Source organism: Phalacrocorax carbo, chromosome 1, assembly GCF_963921805.1.
Source record: "Phalacrocorax carbo chromosome 1, bPhaCar2.1, whole genome shotgun sequence".
Lineage (NCBI taxonomy): Eukaryota > Metazoa > Chordata > Aves > Suliformes > Phalacrocoracidae > Phalacrocorax > Phalacrocorax carbo.
The window spans coordinates 123,116,717-123,143,543 of NC_087513.1; the positions used below are offsets into that span (position 1 = coordinate 123,116,717).

The 26,827-nt window shown below is 38.1% G+C and overlaps 3 protein-coding genes across 6 annotated transcripts in view; 1 reads left to right on the top strand and 2 right to left on the bottom strand.

The window, feature by feature from the left end:
• Positions 1–26,827, top strand: part of CASK (calcium/calmodulin dependent serine protein kinase) — a 217,831-nt gene that overhangs the window by 98,937 nt on the left and 92,067 nt on the right. For all 4 annotated transcript variants that reach the window (XM_064473093.1, XM_064473100.1, XM_064473111.1 and 1 more), the window contains exon 6: positions 23,832–23,934. In XM_064473093.1, the coding sequence (XP_064329163.1) occupies positions 23,832–23,934 (103 nt within the window). The remainder of the gene's footprint in view (positions 1–23,831; positions 23,935–26,827) is intronic.
• Positions 3,671–4,723, bottom strand: GPR82 (G protein-coupled receptor 82). Its single transcript, XM_009513469.2, has one exon. The coding sequence runs from the start codon at positions 4,697–4,699 to the stop codon at positions 3,671–3,673; it is 1,029 nt and encodes a 342-aa protein (XP_009511764.1). The 5' UTR covers positions 4,700–4,723.
• GPR34 (G protein-coupled receptor 34) lies at positions 17,064–22,197 on the bottom strand. The gene is made up of 2 exons (XM_064473083.1): positions 21,954–22,197; positions 17,064–20,193 (listed from the first exon to the last, which is right to left on the bottom strand). The coding sequence occupies exon 2, from the start codon at positions 20,168–20,170 to the stop codon at positions 19,025–19,027; it is 1,146 nt and encodes a 381-aa protein (XP_064329153.1). The 5' UTR covers positions 20,171–20,193; positions 21,954–22,197; the 3' UTR covers positions 17,064–19,024.

Below are 26,827 nucleotides of genomic sequence, written 5' to 3' on the forward strand. Positions count from 1 at the left end.
CTATTCTTTTCACTTTGGCATGGAACCTGTTTTGTACTTTCTGGGGACAGTCAGGAATAACTGGTGCTTTTTATCTATTTTCTAGAAGTTATTAGACACTTGTGATCTAGTAGCAACTGCTTTGTGAGGATTTTGTTACATATTAAATTGTTATAAGGTTACTAAGGCTGGAAAATCAATGGCAGAAGTAGAATTAAGGTGACCTGTCTGTCCATGTTTTTCTGAGGAGCACTTCCTCATTCAGTGCAGAGGTTAAGAAGCTCCAAGAATAAAGCTTTCAGTATTTTTTCCTCAATGTTTCTTCAGCTGGTACTTTTTCCCCCCTTTTTATGTCCACTCCTATACATAGGCTTCCTATCTCAGAGTCCCCATTTCTTGTTTTGTCCTGCCCTTTTCCTAACGTACTGTTAGCTGTCTGCTGCGTGTTCAGAAGCAGTTTTGCTGAGAAGTATATATATGCTGCTTGGCCTAACATCTACATGCTTTCTGATCAGGAAGTTTATATATTCCAGCCGTTTGGCCAGCTAGTCAGAAAACGTGTGTCTTCTGATCGATGAGTTGGCCACCCATGCAGCACATTTAAATGGGTTAACCAGAAAGCAGACAGACACTTGCAGTCCTTTAAACTGCTTTGCAAACCACGTGCTGTGCATATTTGCCTTAGGATTTTGTGGTCCCTGCTATGGAAATAAATTATTTTATTTTTTACTATACAATTCACAAGTCACCTGCTAACTTCTGAGTTGGCACCAGGATGTCTAAGCAGCGCAAGAAGTTCAGCACATGAGGTGTGTTTTGCTGAAGTATTTCTCTGTCCCTCATGCCTTTCTGTTTTGGGCGATTTTTCCTCCATGAACTTTTCGATCGAATGCCAGGCCAACGTATTACTCAATTTGTAGTTTCTCAGATTACGTGTACTACTGCACAAAAGCTTTTCCACTATTTAAAACAAGGAAAACTGATGCAATTCAAAAATTTACAGGAGACATCATCTTGAACAGACTACATAGAAAAAAGTAAAGTATATATAATTTTTTTGGTACTATGTAGAAATGGTGAAATGGGATGTTGCTAAGAGTCTATCACAAAGTTATATATTAGTAGTAGTTCCCAAAGTTTCATCCATTTTCTTGCCTTTTTGATAAATGCAGCACTCGGGAACAAGTAGTTGTGACTATAAAAGTGGAGGAAGCATGACTTAAGCTTATGCTGTCATCTGTATTAAGAAAAAATCCACAGGCAGGCACCCTGCTGAAGTATCCTAACTGCATTCTGTATAAGGAATTTATTTAAGGAGGGGCAGAAGTAGTGGGTTCTCGGTTTGGGCCTGTGCAGATTATAAGAACACCTTGGTAGTAAACAGCTTTGTTCAACCCAGACTTAGAGCTACTGATCTAAAACCAGCCATCTAAGCAGCACTGTGCTGTCTGGAGGACTTAAACTGCTCAAATCAATACTGCTGTTGTAGGTATTTGGCCATTGCTTGTGTTGCATGGTCGAACATCCACCCACACAAACTGGCTTCCCATGCTCAAGGACTGTGTTTGCAGAGCAACTTTCCTACCGTGCTTTGTGGAATTAGACCCTGAATCTGCCCACTTAAGGTTCTTCCATAAGTCATATGCTAAACATCACATGGGAATCCTGTGAAAGAAGCAATCGCTAAATTCCACTGTCGGGTAACATTGTATGTTACCTATGACTTTCTGTCTTTTTCACTTGCATCTTTAGTTAACTTCTGCAGAACATGAAGCAGCTGTCAGATGATAAGAATTCTTGAGGTCTTTCCTAGAAAAGACCTAATATTTTATGTCTACTGGCACTTGGGTCAGTTTAGTGTACCTGTCATGGAACTCAGTGGTAGGGTTGGAAAGACAGAATTGCTTACTACATTTTATTGTGACATTTTGGGTGAGTGATAGGATTTCTCAGAATATGTAGTATTTTATAGCACTTTTGCACTCTGTAAACTCCTCTTGATCTCAGTTGCAGAGAAGATATACCAGGAAAAAAGACCATTATGTAATCTTATGTGTCTTCTATGGAAAGGATACAAAATAATTGAAGTCTCTACTTAAGTCATCATGATACTTTAAGGTCTACAGTTAAAAAGAAAACAACACCCCAACAACAAAAACTTCTGTCTTGCACTGCTCTCATACTGTTAAATGATCATTATGTGTTTATCATTGAATATATTTTATATACCAGTAAATAATAAGCATTTATGCCTTCCTAATTAAACTATAGAATTTACTATACAAGATTAGACTAGGAGTATGGAAATTCCAGTGGTTTATTTTGCTGTTTGTTATTTTTTAAACCCTAAGTAGTACCAGAGGTTAGAAATAACTGCATGTATGCATTTCATCCTTTTTTTCTTCACTTAATATTATTGTACATTCAAATATGTTGCAATTTTGTAGCAATTTTGTGCTTTATGCACTCTTCTATAGATGGTCTGGATTTAAACATTGCTGTGAAGGAGGTGTCTTCTGGAGCAGCATGTGTTAATCCACCTTTGAAGTGGAATTAGTATGTAGCACTTTTGTGTCAGTACGCTATCCTGAGTACACAAAGGCTGCATACCAATAAGGAAGCCACTGCCCCAGCTGTTGGAACATGACTGCCATGGGTAAGCCTGCAAGAAAAATAGTTCACGACCAAGTTACAGAGCACGTATAAACCCATTCTTCTCAAACACTAAGTAAAATCCTAGGCCACTAGAGTTTCTCTTCATCTGTGGATACTTCACCCCTGCAGGTGAAGTCATCACCTTCAAAACTTTCTCTTCAGAGTCACCATGTTGCAGATGTAATTTCAGGAATACTGTGGCCATGACAAGAAATGTCAGAGCAGGGTGATAAATTAGTTAACTCTTAAATCTGAGATTTCTGCTGGCTTAGTACAAAGCTGTAATAAAGCTTTTTCTGTGAAGGCTATAATTTTAAAAGTGCATAATTTCTTAAGTTTTTTACTCCTAAAAAAAATACTATAGCAAAATCTTAATATGATGGACATAGCTAAAGTAAATAATGGCATTATTTACTAACTTTGGAATAAGATGTCATCAAGAATTTTTCTTTATGCACTAAAGCATTCTGGTATCTCACGATGCATTCTCCATTAAAAAACAGGAATCAACCTTCTACCCAAATATTCCTGAACAAAAAATACGTGTTAACATTGAGTGTATTTTATAGCTCTGCCTGCTTCCTTAAGCCTTTGATACATGGTTCAGCCATGCCAGAAAAAAGCATCAGTGCTTTGTTCAGCCTTTTTTATAAAGGAAACCTGTGTCTAAAACATGGGACTCATTTACTGATGATGGAAGAGAACTGAGTCCTCAACTTCAGCCTAGTTTCTGCCTTCTTCCTTGATTATTTAGGTAGAAGACATTGTCTATAGGTCAAACACAAAATGCCTTTTGCATTGCATGGATAAAGGGGTATTACACAGTTTAATGTATTAATCACTCCGATTCATTTGGATATAAGCATCAGATTTATTATGGCTAATGTTGAAGTAGCAAGCAAGAGCATTTGAAAGAAAAAAGAAAAGTAACAGGTTATAATTTTATTTAAATATTTACATTTTGTGCAAAGTCTGGTTATAGGTAGTTAAAATGAGTTTATAGTTCCTTATGTTCTACTAATCTTTCTATATTCCTTCACATTTCAGTTGTCTTTTCAATGAAAATATCAGCTTTACATTTGTCATGTTCTGGTGTGGATTTTGTAAACAGGCCATACAGACTTTTCTTAAATGTTGTATCTAGCAGAAAGATTATAACTGGATCTAAACTACTCTTGGCAGCAGCAGTACAAATAAGGAAATTTTTAATTTCCACCAGATAGTTTAGCCTTAGGCAGTCACCATTAAGCAGTGCATAAAACAGTGGCTTAAAAATATGGTATGGAAGAAAGGAGGCAATTAATATCATCTGGATGACAAGAATGTTTCTTTTTACTGTTTTGTAAATTAGATGTTTTTCTGCAATACAGGTATTTTTTTGTATTTTACTCAGCTGTCTGGTAAGAGAGTAGTATGACCACAAAACTATTGTAAAAGATACAAAAAAGCATGCAGTGGCAAGAAAACCTGACATCATTGCAGCAGAGTCACCAACTTCTACACTGACGCTGTAGCATTTCTTCGATTCTTCCATAGTCTTTGCGTGGACTTTATATGCTATAGCTATTACTGTTATGCAGAGCACAGCAAGCCATATAGTAATGCACAAATATTTAGCAAATTTTGGCTGACAAAACTTTTCAAGTACACATCTGCGAAAGTTTTTATTAACTGCTTGACAGTATTGTGCGCCACAGTGTTTGTTCAGTGTTCCATACTGACTTAGAGCAGTTAAACATAAAATCATAATAGTAACATACATGCTGACATGTACAATGAGAGTCACAAAATGATTTGCTATCCTACAAGGTAGAGAGTTATAGGTCCATTGGTACCCTATGGCAAAATACACAGCCAGAAAAGGCATAGTGCTACATACGAGTAAATTTGCAGTGACAAGGTTTACCAGGTAAATGTATTGTGCTCTTTTTGTGAATGCTTGCCTTGAAAATATCCAAGCAGCGAGAATATTTCCCAAAATTCCAGCAGGAAATAGGAGAGAGTAGATGACTGGTAGAGCTACAGTAGTAGCTGACGATGGCTGAAGACATTCTGGAGTTGTCATTGATGCCGTTATTTCTTGAATGAATGGTCAGACCTGAAACACAATTAAAAGACTTATTCTTCTGTAATGTGCATCTAACATCTTTATTTTTTGCTGTTGTTTTAACTGTTCCTTTTTCTCCCCTACTTTTCAGTGTTACTAACTGCTCTTTGTCCTCTGGGCTTATCATTTTGAGTTTGCATGAGGTTACTCTTTGGGTGTTCTCTTCCACTAAGATTCTGTGAAGAAAAGTTGGCTGATGTTAAACCCCAAAGATTGTATGTGCATAGAATCTAATAAAATAAATGAGGAAACAGAAGGTTCAAGCTAGGGTCTAACGATAACTTGTGTGGTCTTGGTTTGTTTCTCAATCTTCTGGAACATCTGTGACCTACTTTGGAAACCAATTCTAGACTATTTTAACTTAAATAAGCCAAATAAGTGCAAAGTATTACTTTAATTGCAGAAATGCAGAGGAGTATCCAGTACCTCCATTTAAATACAAATTAAACTGCACAATGCAGGAATATGGCTAGATGCATTTATTCTGTGCTGATGTCTCTATCTAATGTTACTTTGTTCAGAGCTCTAATCTTAGATGTACGTTTTGCATAAACAATTCAGTCTGTATTTATAAACATATGAAATGCTTGTGGAAAACTGCAATATGTTTATTTTTACCAAGTTCAGTTTTCAATCTCTTCTCCATTTCCAGACTGCAAATAAGAAGTCAAAGGTCTATACAATGGCTGCATATAAAAACTGACATTTCCGCTTCCTAATCTATAGTGAACAGAGATTTTCTTGCACGGATACTATTTTAGTGAAGTGTATCCTAGTTAGCTTTTGTTCCATTTAAAAGGGTATGGAGAACATTAACAGATTTCAGACTTACAGACTGATAAATTTTTTTTTTTAAACAGCTGTAAGCAAGTTAACTCAGATACCAAAGAGGATTCTGTGTAGCTGTGGTAAAAAGCCCACACACTAAGTCGACTAGATAACAAAAACCTGTAAAAGTAATTTTCAAAAATTAAGCTGTAGACCATATTTGATAACTTGCAAATTAAACCAACTTTTATATCTGTTGCATTTTAGTGTACACTATGTCCCGTATGGATTGTTGTACCAAAATGTATTAAATTATTTTATTACAATGAGTTAAATTCACAAAGTAATCATTGAATCCAGTCATTTAGAAGTCTAATGATCATTTTTGTGTCAATGCCCAAATTTTGTGTCAAGTGAAACAACAAAGTAGTAGTTTTAAGCTTACCTATGCAAGCTGCAGGCACCTTCCTTTGCGGAGAGGAAGTTTTTCTGTCTGATGTCTGTTTTATCTCCACTGCTGCAATGAAAAGGATTATATCTGAATCTGGAAAGTATAGTTAAGAACAGTATCTCTCTGACATAAGTAGGTTTTCAGAATGAGCACTTCTCTTTTACAGTGTCAAAAAACAGTTAGGCATTTAAAGTTCAGCCAAGATGATGCTGTCTATGCAAAAAAGACTTTGAAATTAGGTCAGGATGCAGCTCCATTAGACAAATAAAAAGAATGAGATCGTGTAGAAGAACGATTGTAACAGTACTTTAGTCATGTAGGTATGGCACAGAAGCACCTTACAATGCTTTATATACTGCTTTCCTCTTTTTGGGGGTAGGAGGGATTTTTACTGTCATTCTCTTTAGGACTGCCCCTTTCCAGATTTTTTTTTTTAAAAAAAGTTGCTATTTTATGCATGAAAACTTGTATTTTCAATGACATTTAACTGTTCTTCAGTTCCAAGAGCTATCACAAAGCTGACCGTCTAGTCCCGAAACCCACATGCAATAATACTGTATCCATGTCTGTCCTCATATGAGTGACCAAATAAACACATCTCCTATGTCTAGTCAGGTGATGAATGGTGTAGAAGCAATTTGCAGCTGACGTGTTCTATGCATCAGTTGGGGAAAACCAACTCTGTGTCCAAAAAATACAGTATTTTACACAAATAATCCAGAATTGTGCACAGGACAGTTCTCTTCACCCACAGGAGAAGTTTGGTCACGGATCAGTCAAGCTCTTTTTAGCTCTGCTGAGCTTGTGACCTTTCAATTTTCTTGTGATACATCTGTCGTTGTCAGATATGGCTTTTCAACAGCTGTAAGTTCCATTATGAGAACAGAGGAGATACCATATAAAAACTTCTGCAATTTTGGTAAGGTTCTTGTTTTGATGGTTTTGCTTTATGCTTAAACATACACTGTGAGAACCCACCTCAGTGATCTAGTATCAATTTTGTTGTTCAGCCTCATTTATAATTTTATATTCTCTCTACTAAAATGTTGGACATGTACACTGGTTGTCTATTTAGACAACATAGTTGATATCATTTAAGATTAAATTTAAGTGAGGGGAACTTGCTGTGGAGTATTAGTAATTAGTTTGTAATGCTCTAATTAGTTTGCATGTACTTTAATTCTTGATCCTGTTAGATTTAGTTATAGTTCGTTTTTACTTTTTCCACTCTTGAATGTATGATTATATTAACATTTGTTCCAACAGAGAGTCTTGTATTAATTAAATATTTAATAGTCTTTTCGGTAGTCTTAGAAGTCCTTACAAGTACTGTGGTGTTCCATTCAGGTTTAGACACAAGAACGCATATCTTGAAAATATGCGAAGAGGAGACATGCCAAAAAATGGTGTGAGCAATTCCAGTAGCAGGGTGGTTATTATTATTATTATTATTATTATTATTATTCTGTTGGTTATTAACTGTAGCCTGTAGTGTTTATAATTTGATGACCATAACTCTTGCTGCAGGAAGAGGTAATGCCACATTTTTTTCTGAATTATTGTATGGTAATGATTATTATGGTGAATTACAGTTTATCAGACTTCATTTTGGAACTGATTAGTGAGATAAGTAACAAAGGAATGGGATACTATAAGTTTAAAAAAAAACCCCACCACCCAGAAATACAGTTGCAGTTGGTTCTAACCTGTAGTAACCACCTTCATTCTTATAGTGGACTGTTTCCATTCATCTTACTTATAAAAGACATATTTTATCTAAAATATATTTGATGATACTCAAATGGTAGAAGTGCATCTTTTATGTGATTCACTCTTAAGTCCTTCAGAATTTTTGTGGAAGGGACAGATAGTATCTTTTTCTTTTTAAAGCACATTTATATCTGTGGTTTGAGAGTTCTATGAAGAAGTTGGCCTTGCTTTGTGATAAGTGCAAAGATGTACTACCCCTCTCTGTATGCAAACTTAAAGGAACCAGGACTCACAAGCAAGATAACTTTTGAAAGTAGCATGTGCCAGAATATATGATTCTGGTATATTTTAAATAATTGGTTCAGCTTGTTAAAACATGGGCTTATAAGTAAAGCCTGGCTTTTTTTTCTCCTCATTTTGCTTATCATTTTGCAGTACTACAATACACCATTAGCCATTTCTCTGCCATTCATGTTCTTACTTATACACTTCCCACTCTAACAGCGCAGTTTGAATGTTAAGGCTTTTTCCAGCTTCATCCCTTCCCCCCTGTTATTCTCACTCTCATGTTGTCTCTGAACAACTTCTGTGCAAGGATTTTTCCTACCTATTCACTCTACAAGCAGTGAACAGTGACAGTGTTGTAGCACTTTCTCCACTCTCTTGGATTCCACAGAGCCCTCAGTAGTTGGGATTTTATGTAAAGTATGGAAAAAGTCTGGCAGAAGGCTCCCAGTGCTACATAGAATATGTTGCAAATATATCTTTGATTGGTGGAACATTATCCATGGGTTCTTTTCTCTGTACACTTTATTTGTACTGTGCAACACAGCTCCCTCCTCTCCACCTTGATTCTGTATGTGCTTTCAGAGAAAACATTAAACTAAAGGGTCCATATGTGAATTTTCCAGTTCCAGGAATCATGTGACTCTCACTTGTTTATCAGTGATGTAAGCTGCACTCCTCTTTTACGGTTTCATTCACGTTGTGAGGGAAGTTGTTCAATTAAATTTTTTCCATGTTGTGTTAACAAAACAATCTATACTTGTCTGCCCCCATGAAAAATACCAATTTGCCAGTTAGAACCATAATTACAGTTAACTTCAGAGCAAAAATGAAAGTTAATGGAGTTTAACTATGGTAGGCAGGTAAGCCCCATACAGCCACTCACTCGCTCCCCCTTAGTGGGATGGGGAAGAGAATCAGAAGGGTAAAAGTATAAAAACTTGTTTATGATTTCTGTCTCTTCCCCCTCCTGTTCTTGTGGCTGCTCTGCTGCAGAAAAGGCTGCTTCTGATGCTTCCTCCTGTTCCCTCTAACACGCTCTGGTCAAATGTGTTGTTATATTGAACCCTTTGAGTCCCACATTTAGTGCCAAAAAGGGTTGTTGTGGTAAGAGTGTTGTGGTCCCAGTAAGTTGCTAAGCCCCACACAGCCGTTCACTTGCTCCCCCTCCAATGGGCTGGGGGGGAGAATTAGAAAGGTAAACATGAGAAGACTCACAGTTTTAAATAAGGAGAGTTTAAGAAGTTTAAAGAAAAGGAGAAAAAAATTAAAAAACACAACAGAAACAAGTGATGCAAAAAACCCCAAGTGCTCATCACCAGCTAGCCAATGCCCAGCCAGTTCCTGAGAAGTGGCAGCCCTGGCAAACTTCCTCCCTGGCTTTTATTTCTGAGCACAAGGTCATATGGTATGGCCTATACCTTTGGCCATTTGGGGTCAGCTGTCCTGCTGTTGTGGTTTAATGCCAGCTGGCAACTAAGCACCACACAGCCTGTTGGTGACTCCCCCTGGGGTGAGATGGGGGAGAGAATCAGAATGGTGAAAGTGAGAAAACTCATGGGCTGAGATAAAGACAGTTTAATAGGTAAAGTAAAAGCCACGTCCACAAGCAAAGGAATTCATTCATTCCTTCCCATCAACAGGCAGGTGTTCAGCCATCTCCAGGAAAGCAGGGCTCTACCATACATAACAGTTACTTGGGAAGACAAATGCCATTGCTCCAAACATCCCACCCTTCCTTTTTCTCCCCCCAGCTTTATATGTTGAGCATGACATCATACGGTATGGAAGATGCCTTTGGTCAGTTGGTGTCAGCTGTCACGGCTGTGTCCCCTCCCAGCTTCTTGTGTGCTCCCAGCCTGCTCGCTGGTGGGGTGGGGTGAGAAGCAGAAATGGCCCTGACTCTGTGTAAGTGCTTGTCATGTCCCAGCCTGAGAGGAGGAGGGAGAGCAACCAAGGTTCTAATGATCCCCTCAGACTAAATTAAGGTGAAATGACACCAGTTGATCAATTAAACATTTTATTTCAGTGCAGAAGTAACTTGAACTTGAAAAGGCCACTCAAACTTGAAAACATGGAAGAGTGTTGCCAGTGGGGTTTTTGTTAAGAATATTTGTAAAAGAAGAAGAGGAAAAGAGGGGGGGAGGGGAGGATAGGGAGATATTACCACCGTGGATCCGGCACCAATGATGACAGATGTGATGATCTGTTGGTGGTGGGGTGCATCAGTCTCTTTGTTGTAGTGTCTTTTATAGTCTAATCCTCGCCTTCAGTTACGCCTTCTGTGAGCTTATGTGGTTCTTGTTCCAGAAGTTTCATGATCTTCTGCACAGGTGCCATTGTGGGGGGTGGTCGCAAGGGGTCTTTCGAACAGTCATAAGCCCCTTCCTCAAATAAACTTTGTATGACCTCTTCAAGTTGCTGTGTGAGGCACAACAGAACATTGGACTGTGTATCCTCTAATGTGCCCCCTCTGCTCACCAATTTCCCAGCCTCAGTTCACTACATCCTGCTTTACAACAGCGTTTGAGACATTAACTCTTTCAGTCCCTCACAGCACTGCTCAGCAGTAACTAAAACATCCCTGTATTATCAACACAGTTTTCAGCACAAATCCAAAACATACCCAATACTAGCTGCTATGAAGAAAATTAACTTTATTCCAGCCACAACCACCACATTCTCCATCCTTTATTCCATACCATTTACATCATCCTCAGGTACCACACTATCCAATACAACCTCATTAACCACCACTCCCCTTCCCATCCTTTGATATAATACACAGATATCACTCCCTTAGTCTGTGGACCACCCCGGTAAATAGTCCATAAAATGTCCACCAAGTTCATTTAGTCCATGGCTTTGGGCTCCATCTGTTATGGTGGTCATGCAGGACAGGAGAGGTGGTGTGTTGCATGGAGTTATTGGGCACCAAAGCCAGCTCAGGTTGGGTCACTGCTGCACTTGCGCTGCTTCTTGCAAGGCTTGTCCTCCATTGGTTCAGGTGTTTCCTGCTATAGTAAATCCTATAATGTGCAACTCAAATGCTGGGTTGCAACAATTTAAAGGTATTTCCATTACAATCTCCACCCCTGGTCCCTTTGGACCAGTCTATAGGGTTTAACATTGCAATGAGCTCCCCTTGCCCCTGCTCTGGCTTGGACTTATCCACAGACTGCAGTCCCTTAGGGGCGTACCTGCTTCAAGTGGAGCCTTATCTATGAGCCATAGTCTCTCCAGGGGTACATCTGCTGTGGCATAGACTTATCCACAGCCACAGTCACTTTGAGGTGCACCTGTTCCAACATGGCCTTACCCACAGCCACAGTCCCTTCAAAAGTAAAGCTGCTCCAACGTGGCTTTAGCCATGGCTGCAGTCCCTCAAGGGGTGTACCTGCTCTGTCATGGGCTTATTGATGGCCACACACTTTGAGGTCCTCCAGCATGACCTCATGCACAACCACAGATGCTTCAAGGTATATCTTCTTCAGCATGGACTTATCCTTGGGACACAATCCCTTCAGAAGTATACCTGCTGCGGCACAGACATAACCACAGCCACAGACGCTTTGAGGTGTACCTGCTTTGGCATGGGCTTATCTACAGACACTTTGGGGTACCCTGCTCCTTCATGGACTCATCCACAGGTCACAGTCCTTTTGACTCAGATTCACACTGGAGTTCCAGCCTGTCCAGTACAGCAGCACAGAAACAGCAACAGTGCCCTGGCCATCTGCCAGCCCAGGCGCCTGGCCATTGCTGTTATCGGAATGTTCCCAGGCACAGCAGAGTGAGGTGATAAGCAGGACAGCAAGCAGCGAAAGCCGCTAATGAGCACTGGACTCTAGTATGCAGTAAGGCAGGCAAGCCCCATGACAAGCACAGGAGCCTGCAAGTTAATGGCTAAACAGCAATAACAACTATAAATTCAATCTAGCACGCTCCAGTCAAACCTGTCGTTATGTCAAACCCTTTGAGACCCACATTGGGCACCAAAAAGGACTATCGTGGTTTAATGCCAGCTGGCAGCTAAGCACCACACAGCTGCTCACTCACTCCCCACCTGGTGGGATGGGGAGAGAATCAGAAGGGTAAAAGTGAGAAAACTCATGAACTGAGATAAAGACAGTTTAATAGATAAAGCCAAAGCCGTGCGCTCAAGCAAAGCAAAACAAGGAATTAATTCACTCCTTCCCATGGACAGGCAGGTGTTCAGCCATCTCCAGGAAAGTAGGGCTCCATCATGCGTAACTGTGACTTGGGAAAACATAGGCCATCATTCCGAGGGTCCCCCCCTTCCTTCTTCTTCCCCCAGCTTTATATGCTGAGCATGACGTCATATGGTGTGGAATATCCCTTTAGTGAGTTGGGGTCAGCTGTTGTCGTGGTTTAGCCCCAGCCAGAACTAAGCACCGCGCAGCCGCTCGCTCGTTCCCTCGACCCCAGTGGGATGGGGGAGAGAATCAGAAGAGCAGAAGTAAGAAAACTCATGCATTGAGATAAAAACAGTTTAATAATCAAAATAAAATAGTAATAGTAACAATGGTGGTGATGATGATGGGGATAATATAAAGAAAAGGTAAATAACGAGAGAGAGAAATGAAACCCGGGGAGGGGAATAAGTGATGCAACCGCTCACCACCCGCCGACTGATGCCACCAGTCCCCGAGCCACAATCACTGCTTCCCCCAGCCAACTCCCCCCAGTTAATATACTAAGCATGACATCATATGGTATGGAATATCTCTTTGGCCAGTTTAGATCACTGTCTTGGCTGTGCACCCTCCCCTCCTGAATTCTTGTGCATCTGGCAGAGAACGGGAAGCTGAAAAAGTCCTTGACTAGTGTACACGCTACTTAGCAACAACTAAAACATCTCCACATTACCCACAGTTTTTAGCACAAACCTAAAATGTAGCCCGTACTAGCTACTATAAAGAAAATTAACTCTATCCTAGCCAAAACCACAATCCCAGCTGTGCCCCTCCCAACTTCTCGTGCCCCCGAGCCTACTCACCGGTAGGGTGGGGTGAGAAACAGAAGAGGCCTTGACTCTGTGTAAGCACAGCTCAGCTGTAACTAAAAGGTTCCGGTATTATCAACACTGTTTTCAGCACAAATCCAAAATATAGCTCTATGCTCCATCACATGTAACAGTTACTTGGGAAGACAAACACCATCACTCCAAAGGTCCCCCTCTTCCTTCTTCTTCCCCCATCTCTATATACTGAGCATGATGTCATATGGTGTGGGATATCCCTTTGGTCAGTTGGGGTCAGCTGTCCCGCCTGTGCCCCCTCCCAGCTTCTTGTGCACCCGGCAGAGCATGGGGAGCTGAAAAAGTCCTCAACTGGTGTAAGCGCTACTTAGCAACAACTAAAACAACTCCACATCATCAACGCTGTTTTTAGCACAAATCCAAAACACAGCCCCATACCAGCTACTATGACGAAAATTAACTGTATCCCAGATGAAACCAGGACAGGTCATTTGACATGTCACAGTGTAACTTTCAGCAGACCTCCCAAGATGCTTCAGGACTGTTTGCTCTTCAGTAGTATTGGTTTGCAGAGCCTGGCATTTTATCCTCAAATTTGGGAAAACTGATTGCAGGAAAAAATACATAAGCATTAAATATTTTTTAAAAATAGTAAAGATACCTGCTTTTGGTTTTTGGTCAGTAGTAATTGTTTCCTACAAGACAACACTCAAATCCTTTTCTGAGCCAGTTGATACATCCGGCCTTTAGCATCCTGAAGCACTGATTTATACAGTTGTGGAAATCCATAAGTATTTTCACTTGTCTGGTTGCTTTTTGGGTTTGTTTTGTTTTTTGTTTTTTGTTTTGTTGTTGTTGTTCTAACTGCTACTCCTTTAATGTCACCCTCTGTCATACCTGTTCCCCTCTTCTGCGCCATACCTGCCATTATAGACTTGTGCTCCCTTTCAGATTTTAATTTCTGAATTGAAGAGTTAATTTATTTAATGTAGTCTGTATAGAATTTGTATCATATAATTATACAATAGCACAATGGTGACTTCTCAGTTTTTTCCCTCCTAATTTTAACAGTCTGTTTGCTATTTACTGCTGTTGAGCAGAGTTATATTTTTAATTTTTTTTAGGTTTGACTACCCCGAATATTTGTCATCTCCTTACTCTCATTCCAGATTGTAGTGTTAAACATGTTCATAAATGTATCTATTTGCAGATTCTTGGGGAATATCATGAAGAAAAAAGGCTATGTGTTTTTAAGTTTTCTTTCTGATTTGTAACCAGTTCTAAAAGAAGAATTAACATCTAACATTCTTGGGTTTCTTAGAGCTTTTAGTAAGTGACCTTGCTGAAGTCCAAGTACAGCATATCACCTTTGTCCCAGTGCTTCTCAGCTCTTCCAGAGAGCTCCTCTCTTATTGATTTTCTGGTACATAGCTTCCCCCAAACAAATCTATTCACTTTTCCCTCAGGTACCTTATATACACTCAAGCTTGCCTAGTTTTATTTGTCTTTATAGGTGCTATGGATTTGCCTAATACAAGCATTAGACTGTAGCTCCCAAAATCTCTTTAAAAGATCTGGGTCATGTTTGATGCTTGTGTACAGAGGCTGGTTCAAGTAACAGATTATCCTGTACTGAAATGCTTTTGAAACATTTTAATGTGTAGCATGTACTCCTGGGAAAGTGTTACTCTTCGATATTTCTTCTAAAATGTTGGGGGTTTTTTTGAAACCTTGTCTGCTGATATTGTGCATGGCTTCCTTGGTGCTCCTTCTTTACAATCTGTAAAGAATGGCTGTTATGCAGAACACATCTGATCAATGGAAATAGGTATGAGTGTTTAAGGCTTTCCTCTTAAGAAAATACTGACTAGATTTCACTGTTAAAATATTAAAAACAAAAAAGCCCATGTAATACTATTCACATGATGGACCAGAATCTTGAAAGTTGTACTGCAAGACTATTTTCCTGTTTCCTTTTATGTATTTAGTTGCTTACAAAATGATGTTACAGTAACCAAGTAAATGCTACATAATTCACAAAAGCATGCCCAGCATACTGCAGTGGTTTAGTTTTTGTCCTGTGGAACGCATTTCTATTTGCCTTTGACTTTAAAATTCAACTTCACTTGTAGCATTGAAGCCCTGTACTATTACTTGGATCTTCAGAAGAGATCTGAGCTTATTTTTGCAGTCATACAGTATCCATGAACTGCAACCCTTGTACATGAAAATTCTGTTTTAAACAGAACACTTTCTTCAAAATAATTTTAGAATTCAAATTTTGTTCAAGCCTCACTGTGTCATTAGTGTCCATCCTTTCCCATGTTCCCCATCCCACCCTTCCCAGCCTGGTGCCACAGAATCATAGAATGGTTGGGTTGGAAGCGACCTTTAGAGGTCATCTAGTCCAACCACCCTGCAGTGAGCAGGGACATCTTCATCTAGATCTGGTTGCTCAGAGCCCCATCCAACCTGACCTTGAATGTTTCCAGGGATGGGGCATCCACAACCTCGCTGGGCAACCTGTGTCAGTGTTTCACCACCCTCATTGTAAAAAATGTTTTGCTTATATGCAGTCTAAATCTACCCTCCTTTAGTTTAAAACTATTGCCCCTTGTCCTGTCACAACAGGCCTTGCTAAAGAGATTGCCCCCATCCTTCCTATAGTTCCCCTTTAACTACTGAAAGGCTGCAATAAGGTCTCCACGGAGCCCTCTCTTCTCCAGGCTAAACAACCCCAACTCTGTCAGCCTGTCCTCATAGGAGAGGTGCTCCAGCCCTTGGTTAATTTTTGTGGCCTTCCTCCTCATGGCCTGCTCCAACAGTTCCATGTCCTTTCTGTGCTGAGGGCTCCAGACCAGAGCTGGATGCAGCACTCCAGGTTGGGTCTCACCAGAGCAGAGTAGAGGAGCAGAATCACCTCCCTCAACCTGCTGGCCACACTTCTTTTGATGCAGCCCAGGATACAGTTGCTTTTTGGGCTGTGAGTGCACATTGTTGGCTCATGTCCAGCTTTTCATCCCCCAGCACCCCTGAGTCCTTCTCTGCAGGGCTTCTCTCAATCCCTTCATCCCGCAGCCTGTATTGATATTGGACGTTACCCTGACCCAGGTGCAGGACCTTGCACTTGGCCTTATTGAACCTCATGACGTTCTCACAGACCCACTTCTCCAGCTTGTCTATGTCTCTTTGGAGAACATCCCATCCTTCCAGCATGTCAACTGCACCGCTCAGCTTGGTGTCGTCTGCAGACTTGCAGAGGATGAACTCGATCCCACTGTCTATGTCATTGATGAAGATATTAAACAGTACTGGTCCCAGTATGGGCCCCTGAGGGACACCACTCATCACCAGTCTCCATCTGGACATTGAGCCATTGACCTCTACCCTTTGGATGTGGCCATCCAGCCAATTCCTTATCAAGCAAACAGTCCACCCATCAAATCCATATCTCCCCAGTTTAGAGAAAAGGATGCTGTGGGTGACCAAGTCAAAAGCCTTACAGAATTCCAGACAGATGACATCTGTAGCTCTTCCCTTGTCCACTGATGTAGTCTCTCCATCATAGAAGGCCACTAGGTTGGCCAGGCAGGACTTGCCTTTTGTGAAGCCATGCTGGCTGCCTCAAATCACCTCCCTGTCCTCTGTGTGCCTTAGCATAGATTCTAGGAGGATCTGTTCCATGATCTTCCCAGGCACAGAGGTGCAGGGCCCTCCTTTCTACCCTTTTTAAAGATGGGCATAATGTTTCCCTTCTTCCAGTCCCCAGGGTCTTCACCTGACTGCCATGACTTTTCAGATATCATGGAGGGTGGCTTGGTAACTGCATCAGCCGAGTCCCCTCAGGACTCTGGGATGCATCTCATCAGGTCCCATAGACTTGTGTATATGCAAGTTCCTCAGATAGTCGTGAACCTGATCTTCCTTTATAGTGGGAGGGGTTTATCCCCCTGGTCTCCATCCTGTGGTCCAAGTGTTATCAATCAACTATTCACAGTAAATGGCACATGATTGATGACACATGATCAGTGTCATCAATCAACTATTCAGAGTACAAGAAATATAGGCAGAGAAAGAAAGATGAGATAACATATATATCTTGTGAAATGATGGTTTATAAACTCCACTAGATTTACCAGAGTTGATGTAACTATGTGGAACTACTATACTGCATAGGAGAATTGCAGAGGACAAGCAACATGCTATTCCTTGCACTATACAAATACAGAGCAAAGACAATTATTGCTTCAGTGTACATATAATAGGATGACAAGATGATGGATAAAAGATGGTGAAAAAATATTACACAATTTTTGTGAGAATCAGTTAGAAATTATTGTACAAATATCTTAATAGTATGCTGAAATTTTTAAGAAAAAATGCGGTTACCATCATACTTTTATGAAAATTACATGTTTGTAGGAATCTCTCGCTTGAAGATTAAGAAACACTACCCTTTTTTGTAAATAAAATAAGATATAATACACTGGCTAATCACTGTAATTTAACATGTTTATACCCAGTTTCACCAAAGCTGAATGGAGTAAAATCACATAAAAATTAAACCAAGTTTATATCTAGCAGAGGTGAAGTGTTACCTTTACTTTGTTCAATAGGAGTTTTATGAGTAGCATCTGTAAAACCACAATATTGTACAGAATTAATAAAAATCCACAAGTTCTGACACAGATTTGGTATAAAAAGTCACATGATACATCAGAGAAGTTATTGGTTGTATTAAAACCAACTTCTTTACGCCAGCTTACTTGAGCAATATTGTTTGTATGTGTTCAGGATAATAAATCCTTATTTTATGGAGCTTAACATCTAGTGTCTAATTAGTTCACTTTTCTGGCTTGTCATGGCAGACATTTAAGTTGGTTTTTGTATAACAGCCTCTTTACTCATCTTTGGGTCTAACAACCCCCACCTTCAGCCCCTTGTTTTTTAAACAATGTTGCAGTTTGAAATTTTTATTTGTGCCTAAATACATAAACTTGTTTGGTTTTAATCTGAGAATACAGTTGTATCTATGGGACATTGCTGTTACATTGCTATTTACGTAGGATCAGCAATTATCTGGATTATTTTAATCACGGGAGAAGGGAAGGTCTGTGCCGGGGAGGAATTATGCAGCTGAAATGCATGGCTTTGGATATCTGTAAGTAGACCAGTGACTGAGCCTGAGCAAAGATCAGAGCTTATGTGTCAGGTATTCAGAAGAACTATTTTTCCTATTCTGTTCTTTATGCTCAGTTCTGTGAGTTTATTATGCTTGTTGAACTACTTTGTGTAGCTGCAGTCACCAAATTTGTCAGACTTTGAAGGAAATATAAGGTAACTGAAAATACCCATATGTCATCTCTCCTCCTTTAATTCTTAATTTTCTGAAAGCATTGCTTACTTTTTCTCAGGTGTTCAACCTTGACATTCATTAAAATGTTGAAAACATAATAAGGGGCCTAGGAGGCTTGAATATTTTAATTTTTCTGTTTAATAGAACAAAGTATATCTATTGTAATTATAACTGAATTAATGGCAGTCGTATTCTTCATTTTTAAGCCGCATATGTTGCTAAATTCTCAAATGTTTTCTTGGGAAAAATACTTCTGTAAATGTAGTTAAAATGCTGATCTCTTTGAAACCTATTAAAACAGAAAATTACATAAAATCTGTGATGGTTTATATAGCTCTTTAAAATAGGACACAATTTACTTTTTGCAAAATTCATCTATTAATCACATACACAAGTTGGTACTGTTAATGTCTATATACAAGATTCCTTATACAGGTTCAAACCACTTTGTGGAAATCTCCTTAAAGGGTTAGTGTTCTAGTTTAGTCCAACAGAAGATGTCAGAGAACTTCCTATTTTGTTTTCCTGGATAAACAAGAGTGAAATACTTCTGAAAAGTAACTTCTCATTTCCACAAACAGAAGTAAGACTTCTCATTTCTTAACAGGAAGAAAGAGTCAGGGTTAGTAGCTGTATAGTATTGCCATTGATACATCTTAAATTGATGTCCTGAAGTGACAGAGAGAAAGTAGTATCCAGTCATTTAAACAATCAAATCAGAGACTTCTTCTTTAAAAAACTTGAGTTTTTTAAAGTGGTAGTAGATAATCGCTCTTGTGTATATTGTCCAAGTTTTATTTCTGAAGTGCTTTCCAGGGTAAAGCTTGAATCTCCATGAAGTCTTCTACAAATAAGTTGGAATACAGTCTTACGGACACTTCTAGACATTAGGAAATACATAACTGGGTCTAAGCAGCTGTTAAAAGATGAAAATATGAGCATCACCTCATTGCATTTGTGAATTATTTCCTTCCAATAACAAGATGGATTTTGTAACTGTGATGTAATGTAGACAAAACGGAACGTGTGGTACGGAACAAAACAGATGGTGAAAATAATGAGTACAATGAAGGAATTCCTTGCTGTCTGGGTGTATTTTCCTGCATTGGGAAAATCTGCTCTTTTCTTTGAAAATTTCAGAAGGTTCTTGGCAATTTTAACATACGAAAGTATCAAAAGAAAAAAAACTATCCAAAAAATTACTACAATAATATAATTTAAAATTGCTTCTGTCATTGCATCCTGTTTATTTCGGTAATGAAAGCACTGAGTAGAATTGCTGTCCTCACTCTTAAAGAAAGATGGTGCAACCACCATTATAAATCCTGCTAGTGCAAATGCCCACACGGTGCAACAAATATGTATACTTCGTGTAGTACTTAACATTTTAGGGTGCTTCACAGACTTATTTATTTTTACATAACGATCTAGACTAATTAGTCCCAACAGTACTATGCTAATATACATGTTCATATAAAATAGAGTTCCTACAATCTTGCATAAAATCAGTCCAAACATCCAGGTGTTTTTGGAAACATGATAGAGTATTCGGAAGGGAAGACAGAAGATCAGCAAAAGGTCTGCAATGGCTACATTTACCAAGTAAACTTGGATAGAATTCCTTTTCTGATGAATGCACAGGAAAGCAAACAAGGCTACAACATTTCCAACCAAACCAATGACAAAAATAATAGAGTAAAAAACTGTCAAAGCAAGTGACAGTGAGTTGTCATCCATGGGACAACTGTCATTGTTTTGAATTTCTGAGACATTTATGGCTACGTTAGTTTGGTTACTCCAGAAGACTTCTTTGTATGGCAGAGTGGTCAGTAAATCAGCTGAAGCTGCAGCCATCATTTGTGAGGACTTTTTTAGCTGTTCTGTAGGGATGCAAAGAGAAATTTTCAGAATTAGATTGCCATGGGACCATTTTCAGGTTTGCTTGCTTTATTGCATACAGTCATGTGGTATGAACATAAAAGGCAATAACTAAAAAAAGTAAATGCACCAAAGTATCACTGTAGCTGAGTAGAAGGAGGGCTTTTAGCCAGATATCATGCCTAGAATAATCGGCTCCGTTTTTCTTCACATGAAGTAGGCAAGAAAAGACAGTACAGAGCGCTCACACAGATAACTATTTTTGTAATTGCATCTTTATTACTGCCTTGTATTGTTTTAAAAATCAACTGTTCTGTTTTGCTGAAAATTTTAGAATATTTTTTCCTTTATCTATAAGTACAAATATTTTTTTTAAGTTCTGATGTTAGGATTAGTCTTTCTGACACGGTAAACTTTAATTAAGATGCAAAATAGGGTAAGCATGGCTACGTGAAGTATCCTCAGTGTTGATACAAATTACCTAGAAATATATCAAAACAATTTAAAACTCATTTTTAAAAGTACCCAGGGTCTCTTGCATGCAAATCACTAGTTTTCAATTAGAAAAGCAATTGTCAATTAATATTTATTTGTCTATGTAATCTGTTATAAGTAACACTGTGGGTCAGTACTCTTAGAGTGGCTTGTTTTTAATAATTTATATCTTTATGTAAATTGAAGTATTTTTTCCTTTCCTTGACTGTTAAAAAATCAATATTACACAAAGAAACTAATATTGGCTGGAAACCACATTAATGCAGTAACAGGTTGTTTTCACATCTTCCCTTTTTTTCATTGTTTTCCTTGCTTTCATTTAAAAGTTTTTAATTTCACTAAGCTTATTTTTGACCAGGAAGGTATAATCTGGAAGATAAAGGTCAGCTTTGATCAAAGAAGGAAAACCAAAAAAATGTGTGTTTACAAGAGTAGAATCACAGTCTGTGTAGAATCAGTTTAGAGAGGTGGGTAAGACTAATTAGTAATGATACAATATTGTCCTCAATTTGTATGAAGTAGTAATAAAAGATTTCATAAATAAGTTTATTTAGATTTTTTTTAAAAGGGGCAAGGTTTTTTCCACTGATCTCACAAAAACTTCAGAATTGATTTTGGTATTCTGAACTTCATTGTCTAACAACAGTAACAAGAGAAAACAACAAAATTTGCATGCTATGTCTTAAAAATGCAAATGTGTGATATAGCTACAGCAGTGAAAATGGTAGTATTTCAGGTAAAATTCTTAGTAAGGCCTAAGATACATACAGAACCTGAATTACTGGGAGGACAGTCTAAAATATTTCAACATCCTACATTGGCTGATCTTACAATTGCATTTAATTTGCATGATATGTTAGCAGTGTTTAAAATATTTCCTTTTTCATATTTGGTATTTCATATTGTCAGGGCAAGAAGTAATTTTGAAAGTTTATTAAAAACATGATGCTTTCAGATACATCTTGAAACCTATCTACTACTATAATTTCTTGTTTATGTTTCTTTTCTATAAAAATGCTTAACATCATGACTTGCATAAGTAGCAGCAAGTTTTAGGTCAACAAGAGAGAGAAAAGTTAATTACACTGCAAATGCATTAGAAACAACTTTTAGCTATCGTAAGTTTTGTCATCTGTAAGCAAGCAGGCATGCTTAAACGTAGGTATATTTAAGAAAGGGTTTGAAGGTCAGTAGTACCTTTGCAGTTAAGAAAAATTTTAATAGAAGTTTAGTTTACTATAGCTTGAATATAAAAAAAGCCACTTACCATTTGTATATTGAGAACTACTGCTGATTTTCAAAACTGCTGGTGAAGGCAGGGAGGAGTAGCATGCAAGTCCTCTTATTAGAAAGCTAAAGTATCAGCTTCTCTATGAAAGTGATAAGAATCAGCTGACATAGTGCAATCAGCAACATGGGGAAGTTCAGCTAGCACTGCAACTCTTTTTTTAAAAGATATTTTTATCTAGCAAAACTCAGTCTATTGAAAAGATCAATTTTGCTGTTAATTTGGGCTTTCCTGGGAGAAGTTCTATAATAAAGTTTTATCTGATTTTTACTCTGAATTGGAGATTTGGATTTTTTCCTCAGAAACGTTTTTTTCTGGTGAGCAGCATCAGCGGCTTCCTTTTTGGACGATAATCCAAATGTTGGTACAACCTGTCTTCTTTTTAATACTGTCATGGAAATACTATCACTTTTTCAAATGTAGGGTAAAGAGAAGTGAACACCACAGTGAAATGGTACATTTTGCTTATGTTGGTGTAGTTCTCCCATCTACCTTCCTCCTTGCCTAGGGTTAGAAATTTGAGGTTGATTTTTTTCACTCGAAATGACAGCAATGAGAATGTGAAAGTGCTCAGTGTGCAGGTTAGCAATTTCAATAAAGTAGACATGAAATACAATATTCAGAGTTAATACCACCTGGTAATACCATTTAAAATAGGATGTAAGGGATTGAAAATTACATTCATAAATTGCAAATTTAGAAATGGATTCTAGAAGTCCTGATAGAAAGTAGCCTAAATGTAATTATCATCTCAAGAACATTGTCTTGACTTAGTATTCTCCTTAGCATTTGAAATGAAAATTTCCATGTTAACTTTCTTAATATATCATCTGTTTAGGAATCAAGCTTTTATGGGATTCTGCAGATTTCAGTTAGAATTGTAAAAAGGCTATGCATATCTTGCCTGAAGGTGCTTGTTCTCATACAGTTGGAACTTTTTAAAAGAAAACATGGGTTGTTACAGATGATGACTTTACAGGTAGTCAGACTGAGCTTGTTGGAGCTCCTTTCCACTATTTTGAGTTTCTAGTTTTGTAATTTAAGCAGTAATATATTCTCAAGAAGCGATATACAAATTTGACAGTCTTCCTTTTAAATAATATGGTTGACTGCAAAGGGAGGCTTTGAGTAAATGGAAGAAGTTGCTCTATATTAAATGCAGTAGTTTGGCGATGTGTGTTAAATACTAAATTGTGTTTTAATAGGTTTTGTCTGTATGTTGCTTCCTCCTACACCATCCAAACTGTTGTATAATACTATTCAATTTTCATACATTACACCTCACTCTTGTTAGGTGAAAGACTGTGTCTGGAATCCAGTTCAGAAAAACCGAGCTATTTTCCCCCTCACTGGAATATTTATTAGAAACATCACAGGGATGTTCCTTTTCTTTTCTGCAGTTGGAAAGTGATCCGTGAATTCTGTGATTAAGGCTCAAAATAGTTTTATGTTCTCTGTGTGAAGGATAAGATCCCACAAAGTGTATCATAGGCAGGATGTTTCTGCTGGAGAATTGAAACAGTGTAAGGCTTAAGGGTGAAAGGTTAAAAAAAGAAAAAAGCAATACCAGGTAAGAAATTATTGGTGTTTATCTCCATTTTATTGTGATTTCACTTTGTGTTCCATGCGACTTCTGTTAAGTCCTGAAAGGATTTTACTGTGCCTGGGAATTTGAAAGGGAAGTCAATGAGGAAGGAGAAGTCCATGCCAGAAAAAAAAATATCTGAACTTAAGAAATTCTTTCAAAAAGACCCAAAGATTCTAGCTTCTGTTTGCAAATTTATGAAAATAAATTCTAAAATGCAAATTGTATTTCTCAAACAATCTGATAATTTCTCTGTGTTTTTGTCTTTTCAGCCACACTGTGTACTGCTTGCTTCAAAAGAGAATTCAGCCCCAGTAAAGCTTGGTGGCTTTGGGGTAGCAATTCAGTTAGGAGAGTCTGGGCTAGTTGCTGGAGGTAAGAAATGTTCCTTTGAAGTTATATGATGTATGCATGTGGTACAGCAGAGTTCTTCCGACACAGAGTGGCCTACAAAACAAGAGCTGAAAAATAATCTTTCACTAAAGACTTCCTTAACATTATAAATGCATACAGTTAATCTAGTAGATGTAACATTCTTGTGCATACATATACTGAGTATTAAATCCCTCTAAATGTTACTCAACAGGAGCTGACACTGATTTGATCAAAATAAAATTGGAAAAAAGCAAAGAATTTTTTATTTTAATACAACCTTTGGCATAATTCTCCCATGCCTGGCAAAGCAAATCGTATAAAAATGCTGTCAGGATTGAAATGTATGTCAAAGCAATTGAGTAAGGACTTACTACAGCATCCTCAATGCTCCCTTATGTTTCTTAGGCAATTTTTATCAGAATGCTACACTGTTTAATAGCAAAATCTTACTAGTTTTCACATATGACTCTTCTGTGTTTTAATATTTAATTGTAATTATTGCATAAGGCATCAATATCTTGATACGTATGTATATTTTTTGACTGTGTTTTGTTTTCTGTGGATTTTATTTCCTCTAGCTGCCTTCCATATTGTTCCAGACAATAGGGTTATGCTTTAATCAGCCTGCACAGATGAAGACCCAATCAATTTTCTGATGCTTTCATTGCCAGAGTAGGAGACCACAACAAAAGATGATGTTCATTTTACTTTTTTTTTCTTCGAAACGAGTAACTTTCTCTCAATACCATGCTTCTTCAAAAACTCAGATTTCCTAATCTAATTACTTAAAGATCTGTGTCCATTTGGCTTTTGTATGCTCTTTAAAATTAAAAGCAAATCCAATATAAGTATACCAACAGTTTCCATTCTCTTCCAGATATCACTAGTACCCTGCAAATATCCAGGTATCTTATTACCTAGAGACCTAGATACATCTTTTCAAAGAAAATACCCATTCAGTTAGGCTGCTCTTTCCTTAATAAAAAGGTCACTCCTTTCTTTACTTTTCCTGTGTTCCTCAAATCTTTTGTACCTCAGCCACTGCTTTTTTTAGCGATAGTTCCTACACTTTTCTTTATGATTCCCTCATTTTTCTTCTTTGTATTCTCACTGAGCAACTTGATCCATTTCTTCTGTTTCAGCTACTCTTCTGGAGGTAGTCAGATACAGTGTCCTTTCTTTCAGACTACTAGCTGTCTTGCAAGAAACCTCAAGTTCAACTTGGAAAAAAAATCCTGCATTTTTCCCCAAATTTGTCATGTCCTTCCTTTCCTGTTACCATTCACTGTTCTGCAATCCCACTCATCGTTCATGTGCTCAACCTCCATGCAGTTATCAGTACTGGTCTGATCTTTCTTATTCTTTGTAAAAATGTTTTCATTCCTTTCTGATTCTGTTTGCAGTATGTAGAGAAGCTTTTCTTAAGCATCATCAGTGTAATAGTTCTTTATATCTGTATCTTTTGTTTCATCCATCTCAACTCCTGCCATACCAGTCTGCCTCCATTTTTTCCCCTCTCTCTCAACTGTCATTTCCAATTTACATTTCATTAGCACTTGTTACTTTCAGCTTCAAATTTCTCTAGCTTTCAGGGATACCCAGAGTAATTCCACTTCAGTTATATACAAGGGAAGGTCTCAGTTCTACTACTTGTTTCAAGCTTTCTCCTTAACAGACTCCTTATCTCTTTCTTCTCCTCTTACATTCCAGTCTTTATACCACAAACTGCATCTGTTGTCTGGCAGGTCTTTTCCCTTCCAGGGTCCTACCTGAAGGTATATTACTAGACAGTCCCCTACACAGCACTTGCAAGTTTTTGTTTCTTCAGTCTTACAACATCACCCCATACGTGTTATAGAAAAGTTAACAATACTGTCTGTTTGTTTGCACTGGGCTGCATATTTCTTTTAAAAATTGTTTATCTATGTATAGGTTTAAGTAAGTTGTCTATATGCCCTATGGATACGTTTTGTTCTGTAATAAGAATAATAGTAGTAATCAATTACAGGTGCTACTTATTTCTCAACTGTCTCCTAAATGAAGTAGGAACTCCCCTTATAGAGAAGTTTGACCAGTATAATAACCAACCTGTTCACTTTCACATTCTTTTTCTAATTTTTAGTGAAAAACATTGATTCAGCTTAACATAATCAATTATTTCCCTTTCAGCATGGCAATTCCTGTATTTGGTGGTTAACACATCAAAAAAGCAATACTCTGTTAAATAAGGGCTATTATGGCATTAAGGTTCTCTTACTGATTCTAAACCCCCCGTGCTTCTAACCCATTTCAGTTCTCAGTACACCTTAAAATTTTCACAATACTGAAAACACACTGCCTTATATTTACAGGAAGTGCAATACTTATTAATCTTTCTGTATCTAGGTAATGTGTATTACCACAATACCCCAGCAAAATATACCCATTACTAGCATAAACCCCCCTGTAGATGACCCTGGTATTCAAGAACAGAAGTCTTTCCTCTTTATTTTATGTTGCTGGGAGTAGTTTTTAAACCAGAAAAGTCAGCTTTCCTTTAGAAAAAGCATGTCAACACTGAAAGTAATGTAACTGTAGTAAAGTTGAACTGATGGGACTCTTCCCTTATTCTTGCATAAAAACCCAGCCGTTATGCAAAAACTCTTCAATATCTACGATGATCACCCTCTTTTGTGGTAGTGTTTTTCTCCTGAAATAGGAGTTGCTACATCTAAAACATTCATGTGTTACCAATGTTCTAAAAATATTTTTCTTTTTGCTTTCATGCATTTGCCTTTGTGCCATTTTGCTTACCTTTTTACATTGAAACACCTGTGCCAGACAAGACCAGACTGTGTGTAGCCCAGGAGAACACTAATAGAAGGGAATTTTCTCCCTCAATGTCTTCAAAGCC

Bases quoted from the DNA above. Each gene is read 5' to 3' on its own strand.
- GPR34 (XM_064473083.1), bottom strand. From the start codon at position 20,170: ATGATGGCTGCAGCTTCAGCTGATTTACTGACCACTCTGCCATACAAA.
- GPR82 (XM_009513469.2), bottom strand. From the start codon at position 4,699: ATGACAACTCCAGAATGTCTTCAGCCATCGTCAGCTACTACTGTAGCT.